We start from the raw sequence: 7320 nt of genomic DNA, 5'->3' as shown, positions 1-7320 counted from the left end.
ATAAACAAATTATCTACCTAATTACACATCCGAAAAGGCGTGGGAAGGAGTTTACACGTATTTAATCCCACCCCTTCTCCCAAAAACAAAATAAAAATGTTCTAAATCTAAATCTAAATGTATGTCTACATACAATATACATTTACAATTATAAATAGATTATATCATTCTTACTACTATATATATATATATATACGTTATATATAATATACTCAATACTAATATTCCAAGTTCCAGGGGCGTGGGTTTGGATAGAAAAATAAGGACATACGGCAAGAGTTAGAGTTTTCACCATCAAACCCATTCACTAGTGTTCCCCCATGGCTGCTGGGTGCCTGCATGAGGGGGTGAAAGGGAACGAGTGTGCATGAGTGAAAGGGAACGAGTGCGCATGAGGGGGTGGAAGGGAGCGAGTGCGCATGAGGGGGTGAAAGGGAACGATGTCCTACCAAGCAAGCATCCTCGCGATTGAGAAACGGCCAGTGGCTTTTGGCAAAGCTCAAAAATAAAACTCGAGAGAGATGAGTTATTGTTATTACAACGTGGACAAATCAACTTCCGGTGATAGCGAGGATGGGGGGGAGGAAATGAAAATAACCGACCTGAGAAGGACCCAAGGATTAACACCTTTCCAAAGCAAAACATATTTCATCGGAAGTCACATCAATGCTTGATAGATACTGTTTATACTCACTTTATTATCACTTTGCATTCTAACCATCTGAATCTTTGCAGAATGTTCAATAGGATTTTCTTTTAATTTAGAAACAGGTCATCCCTGCTAAATTGTTAACAAGAAAAAAAACGCTTTAGCCACACTGTTAAAATACTTCCATACACATTATTCTAGGAAGACTCCTTTTAATCAATGATATATGGACACTTGAGAATTATCAGGTTATTTTTCAAATAATGTGACATTTTATAAAGGAATCCAAAGGCAGCATTTTTAAAAAAAAACTTTTATTTCATTTCAAATTCAAACTTAAATTAAGATAATTAAACACATCTTGAATGTTCCCTTCAGTAAACACATGCTTTGTTTGTACTAATACCTACAATTTTAACTTAACCTGGGCTGTAAAAGCGTCATTTCTACCAAAGGTTGCAAAAGTAATAGCGTGGCACACAAACACACATAAATTCTTTTTTCAAAAGACACACTAACAAAAAGAGGATTCAGTTTGTGGTTTTGACATAGGTCTAATATATATATACATTTTTTACTCCTGGGTCATTTTTTAAATATGCTTTATTTATTTATTTTTATGCTCCCTCTTAACTCATTATTACCTCCAAGTTAAAGAGTTTTTTCTAACAAAGGGTTGCATCATATGGAAGGGTTTACACCCCCAAATTGTAGCTGATATTTCAAAACATTACCATTTTAAATCCTCTAAGTTTCTGATCCTTTACCAGCTACATCGCATAAAGCAAAAGAAAAATCACAACTAACACGTTTAGACTGAGCAGAAGCCATTTTTCAAAAAATCTTGCAGAACAGAATTTCAATCACTAAGAATTATTGTCTTAAAAGCAAAATAGTGAAAGCAAGCAAGCTTCTCTCTGGATCAGTGAAAAACCAATGATTAGGGGGATATTTCCTGCTAAACCCCATCCAAACCTGGATCAGTATCACAATTTCACAGCAGTGGACTTCACTCTTCTTTACTTGTCCTTCTATCCAGGAAGAAATTGAAACGTGTTATTGAGGCAGACATGAGCGATAAAGAAAAAAGAGGTTGACAAGTGTTACACTAATGACAACACATTGTGAATTATGAACTTTTGTTTTGAAAAATAACAATACCTTATCTTGTTGGCCAGCCACATCTGAGCAAAGTGAAAAGAGAAAAAGTAATAAACAGAAGTAAAAAAAAAAAAAAGGGGTAATAATTATTATTATTGTAAATACACATGGACTTTTGAATGAATTATTTGTTACCTGAGCTGGTGAAGGTCCAAGAGACAAACTTGATAAGACCGTAGAGGAATAGCGCTACACCGACCATTCCCATGGAGTCCTCGATGGAGGGAGTACTGAAACCTTTAAAGACAAAATAACAAAGTCTTAATTGATTCCAGTTTGTATGATTTGTATCTTTGTTATCAAGCTTGAATCGAATAATTAATTCAACCTATAAAATTAATACTTTAAAAATGATATATTCCAACAGAGCCATCATACACTATATTAGGTGTGTTACAAGATTACATCCATATTTTATACTGTCTATGTTTTGTTTTAATGGCCCACAGCGGGAAATGACCATAATCTAGCATAATGAGCACCAGTCTCTTTACAGCATAAATCAGAACCATAAATATTTACATCAAATAAAGATATTCATGGTGTGATTTAAGGGTTGGGTGATATAAATGAATAAAAGTTTACTTAATTGGATATCAATGCAGGTAAAGACATTGACGGCTCATTAAACGTATTATAACAGTTAAATCCCCTATCTCTAATGCTGTCTTTAAAAGCAGAAAATACAACAAGTAGGCTATCATTTATCATAATAACCATAATCCCAAAAGATGGTCTCATATAACGCTATCATTTTTATATTAATATATCTGCGTATGCTAATTGACACATTATAACTTTGGCAATGTTCAGAAAAATCCCTAACCGGCCTCTATCTTGTTATGGTGTAAAAGTTTGAACCCCTTGTTGCCAAAAGAGCTTGATAACTATCGGAAACAACAACTTTTTTTAACATTACCGATGACATTGAGGGTCACGCTGGCCTGTCTTTTGCCTCCAAGATGGACAGCGACACAGATGACCTCCCCTCCTCGGCCCAGGTCTAGTTTAGTGGTGTCAAGCTCCAGCCGGCTGCTCTGGCTGTAGGTTCCATCCCAGGCCTGCCTGTGGCCCGTAACGCTGCCTGATCCCAGAGGCCTGGACTTCCCATCGATGCCTCGAAATTCCCAGCTCAGTTCCAGGGAGAGGGGGGCAAAGCCGGACGCATCACACTGAGCAGTCAAAGTCTGGCCTTGAACAGCGAGGGGGAGGGTGGACGGGTAGATAGACACGGAGGGAGGTTCTGAGTAAAAGGAGGAACAAATGGAGGAGCAGAAATAAGAGGAAAGAAAAAGAAATTAAGAGGTGAATCATAATCTTTTTTTTTTCCAATGTTGTTTGCCATCAGACAATATACAATTACAGGCTTTATGTGACTGTCAACAATGACTAATAGTTAGAGATATAACTTATTCATAGAGCAGAGGCATGTGTCTCCAAACACACAACATAAAGCACATACATTTCCCCTTACCTACAACTTCAAGCTCCAACGTCACCTGAGCCACAATGTGTGGTAGATACACCGAACAGATATACATCCCGGAGTGACGCACTTCAGCTTCCTGAAGTATCAGAGACGCATTTCCTTTCTCGTGCAGTCCCTCAAAGTCCAGTGTGGCCCCTTTCTCTCTTGCATCAGCCAAGCGGTCTGTTTTCCCGTCGTAGGCCAGAACCAATCGTCCGTCGCCTCTGAACTGGTAACGCCACTCCACGGCAAAACCTGACCCGGAAAGAGGCGAGGAAGAGTCGACCCAGAATCCACAATCCAGCAGCACTGGTACCCCGAGCCTGGACTGCACTGACACCGTTTTGCTGGTCACACTGAGGATCACTGAGCAAACAGACAGTGAGGAAGAGAGAGTCAAACTACCACATACGACATACGATCATAGACTGTATATATAAAGCATAAAGCGATTCAATTACTGACCAACTTAATTATATATTTAATTAATTGTGTGTATATCGAATAATTATATATTTGAGTGTATCTCTAATTGAAACAGACATATTGCCACGGGTAACAATTTTTTGTGTCATAAATCATTACCATTGTGCTCTTTAGTTGCTGTTGGAGCGCGCATGATCGTGGAAATGGCCACCTGTTTGTTGAGGCCCTGCAGGGAAGTTGAAAACCAATCAGCTTCCAGGTATATGGGGCTTAAGCCGGAGTCTGTGAGTGGAGCAACCCATTTGAGGTCGGAGGTTTGCGGTGAGAAGGGGTTGATCTCACACTGGGGCTTCTCCACCGAGCCTCTGGGAGGGTTCAGAGAGCGGTGGCAGAGCGTGGCTGCTGGGTCTGAGGAAAGACATTTTGGAGGGAAACGTGTATGTTTTGTCATTGTACTTCTAAATCAGAGAGGCTCACTCTGCTTATTTGTAAAATAAATGGAATTTGACAAAAGAATGGTAGCTTGATCTAAAAAGGGACATGAACAAAATCTAAAAATTATTCATTAATCCGAGAGACGATGATGATTGAGAAACATTTCAGGTCTGTTTAAAGGATTTAGAGATATTTTAATTAAAATATATCATATAAATAATAATAATTTATTTATTATTATTATGCAGTCGCTATCAGGAAAACTCGAGTTAAAGACTAGAACAAAAATACAATAAATTAAGCAACACTGAACTCATATATACAGTGTATATACTCTATTATGAAACAAAGCAACTTTAAAGAGAAAGTATATAAGTACTGAAACTGTAAAAGAAACTAAATGGATAGTCTGGATCCTGAGATCTGATTCACCGCATCTGAAAAAGTGCAATGATGTATAATAATAATAATAATTATATGGACCAATAGCTCTTATATGTAGCTGGAGGCTTATAATGGACCTTAAACTAAGACTGCTGACTTACAGAAAACGGTATAGGCCGTTAGTTATTTTGAACTAACCGGTGATAGAGTAGACTCTGTCGGGGTTGATGTCAGATGGAGCCTGTTGGGACTTGGCTGTGTGGCTGTGTGCGTCTGTCCTGATGTGAAGCAGGGACTTTTCCTGGCTTGTAGCTCCAGTTAAACCTCCTCCTCGACCAGTTTTCCCCTGAATAAACCAGCACTCCAACACTGGACAGCTGCTGCTGCTGCTGCAGGCTTTAGGCAATAGATTTAGGAAGGAATTAACCATATGCATATATATTTTCTAAAACAGTGTAACATAGGAGAATAATAGCACTGTTTTCTCAATTGTAAACCCTAGCTGTTTGTTTGGCTACAGTCCAACATTCCCCTAATTTTAACAATTTAATAATTGTGTTTTCTTGAGACACTTTTTATTATTTTACTCAAAAATGTATATTGTAGTAGTAGTAGTAGTTATATTAATTTAAAATGTTATGTCAAGCATTGAGGGATAATAGAAATCAAACCCTAACAGACCAAATAAAAGTAAAAGTTGGACTTTCCTCTTCCTCTTCCTGTTGATCGACTGATGTGTCTTGCTTTCATATTCATCCTTTTTTCTTGCTTTGCATGTCAATGTTTGAACTTTAAACAACAATTATCTTTGTATTGTTATTCTTTTCTATACATTGTTGCTCTAAAAACACTTTGTGTAACAGTTTCGGCCATGCACACCAAACTCCCTTTAGAAATATAGCCATATTTAACATAATATTATGTTAAAGTAAAAACAATTAAGGACAAATAGGACATTTTACACAGTATATTACGCAAATATATGTTTAGCTAAATTCGGCATATAGGTTTTACAATAATTGCACATTACATTATGCTGAAAGTGTAAGTTAAAGTCGTTTTCACAATGGGATCATAATCAAACTATTATAGTAACGTAAGACAGCTGTGTTGGTATTTTTAGATTTTCCTGAAATGATTGTTGACTCTTAAATATATAGAGTGCCATAATTAATACTTTAGAAGTCTTCTTTAGTTAGCAATGCATATTACTGTGCCCAACTGTTCCACTGAGTTAGGGTTACTTTATTTACACAGGTAAACACACATCAGGGCCAGGTAGATATACTGCATATTCATAAACAATTCTTTTTGGTGTATTGGCCAAAAACAGAGCAACAAAATATCGACTAGTACTATGAGTAAATATCGACGGATACAGTAACCGTACCTTTTATGAAGCAGATAAAAGTCACCAGGGCCAGTTTGTAGATTGTAGACAACTCAGTCATGATTGTAAGTCTTTTAGGTTCTCTAAGGTCCTCTTTGCTGCTATCGCACTAACGAAAAATAGTTGATAATGTGGGTTTTCCCCTCAACTCCGGGTTCATTTTGGTTTCACTTTAAGGTGCACCGTTCCCTGAAGCTAGCGGGAAAAAACAGACATATTCCGCCGATCTTTTCAAAATAAAGCAGCATTTATCAAGGTTTAGCGAGCTACACAAGTTACATCTGAAAATAAAATGACTTGAAACTTAATGACAAGCCATTTCCAGACGTTGGAGGCAAACACTCTCGGAAATATGATAGCCAACAAAGAGGAAGTTCTCCATCTCTACAGGTAGATGGTGCTACACCATAATCTACCATGACGTCTGAACCTTTTCCTCCACTTTTATGTGACTCAGAGGTTTCTCAATACTCAAATTTCCCCTCCTCGACTCCTCGACTCCTCGGTCCTCCGGTAGTGACCCGGAAATTAATTTCAGCGCGCCATTTTGAAGGACATCTAATTTCTCTAAATGCACTTCGAGGACCGAGCATCGAGCATCGAGGAGGAGCTCTAACCGAGGAGACACTGATGGGTCCTCCACGGCTCCTCCACGGATGCATTTCCGGGAACGGTGAAGGCGTGACGCACGGCCGGACTTATCTCAGCCTACAGCTGTGTCCCAATTCAGCGGCCGCATCCTCCTGAGGATGCATTCGGAGACCGCATACGTCACTTCCGCCAAACGAAGGCTGTCCCAATAAAAAAAAAAGACAAGACTCCTCCGAATGCGGCCCGCAAATGCAGCCTTCTTTCCCCAGNGTATAACAGGCCTACATTACTTTCTGTATTTGTATGCTGTAGTTTAGTAGATATCTACAAACAAAGAGTCGATATTTTTCTAAGACCATTTAGTGCTTCACATAATAAAATACACAACGGCTGTAGCCTGATTATAGTAGGAGCAGTAGGTGTGTGTGGTACAGTGTGTAGGTGTGTGTTGTACAGTGCGTAGATGCGGCGGACAGACGGGTCTCAGTTGGTTTGGTGTCCTATGCTTACTTTTAATACTTGTACAACTTTTGGCCCGTAATTTCAATTCCCCATTTCAGCGACCAGAGAGAGGGGAGGGGGGGATATATCCAGTCTCTGATTGTGTTACGTTATTATGAGAGTGCTCTCATACTTGTTTGATTCTGAAATTGTATATATTTATATTTTATATGTGTGTGTGTGTATATGTCCGCATCTGTAGCCTGTTATTGTCTCATTATACCGCACTGTCAATTAATTAAAAGTAGGCTAAATATATATAAGTCGTCATGAACACATCTGTCCATCAGAGTGCCTGCTGTGCCTTCTATCATC

The 7320-nt window shown here is 38.6% G+C and overlaps 1 protein-coding gene across 1 annotated transcript; it reads right to left on the bottom strand.

Moving 5' to 3' along the window:
* Positions 1–943: 943 nt before the first annotated feature.
* LOC104959102 (tapasin) lies at positions 944–6424 on the bottom strand. The gene is made up of 8 exons (XM_010786953.1): positions 5914–6424; positions 4722–4919; positions 3864–4112; positions 3285–3644; positions 2730–3053; positions 1946–2047; positions 1811–1833; positions 944–1680 (listed from the first exon to the last, which is right to left on the bottom strand). The coding sequence occupies exons 1-8, from the start codon at positions 5972–5974 to the stop codon at positions 1669–1671; spliced, it is 1329 nt and encodes a 442-aa protein (XP_010785255.1). The 5' UTR covers positions 5975–6424; the 3' UTR covers positions 944–1668.
* Between the last annotated feature and the right edge of the window lie 896 nt (positions 6425–7320).

This window comes from Notothenia coriiceps, unplaced genomic scaffold, assembly GCF_000735185.1.
Source record: "Notothenia coriiceps isolate Sejong01 unplaced genomic scaffold, NC01 NC01_scaffold00029896, whole genome shotgun sequence".
Classification (NCBI taxonomy): Eukaryota; Metazoa; Chordata; class Actinopteri; order Perciformes; family Nototheniidae; genus Notothenia; species Notothenia coriiceps.
The sequence above is the reverse complement of the archived record's forward strand: the minus strand, read 5'-3'. Positions and strand labels throughout refer to the sequence as shown.

What these genes read in the sequence shown, in the direction of transcription:
- LOC104959102 (XM_010786953.1), bottom strand. Translation starts at nt 5,974, where the DNA reads ATGACTGAGTTGTCTACAATCTACAAACTGGCCCTGGTGACTTTTATC. An exon ending in TTTTATCTGCTTCATAAAAG is followed by an intron (nt 4,920 to 5,913) that starts GTACGGTTACTG and finishes TATTGCCTAAAG; the next exon opens with CCTGCAGCAGCAGCAGCAGC. An exon ending in CAGAGTCTACTCTATCACCG is followed by an intron (nt 4,113 to 4,721) that starts GTTAGTTCAAAA and finishes GTCTTTCCTCAG; the next exon opens with ACCCAGCAGCCACGCTCTGC.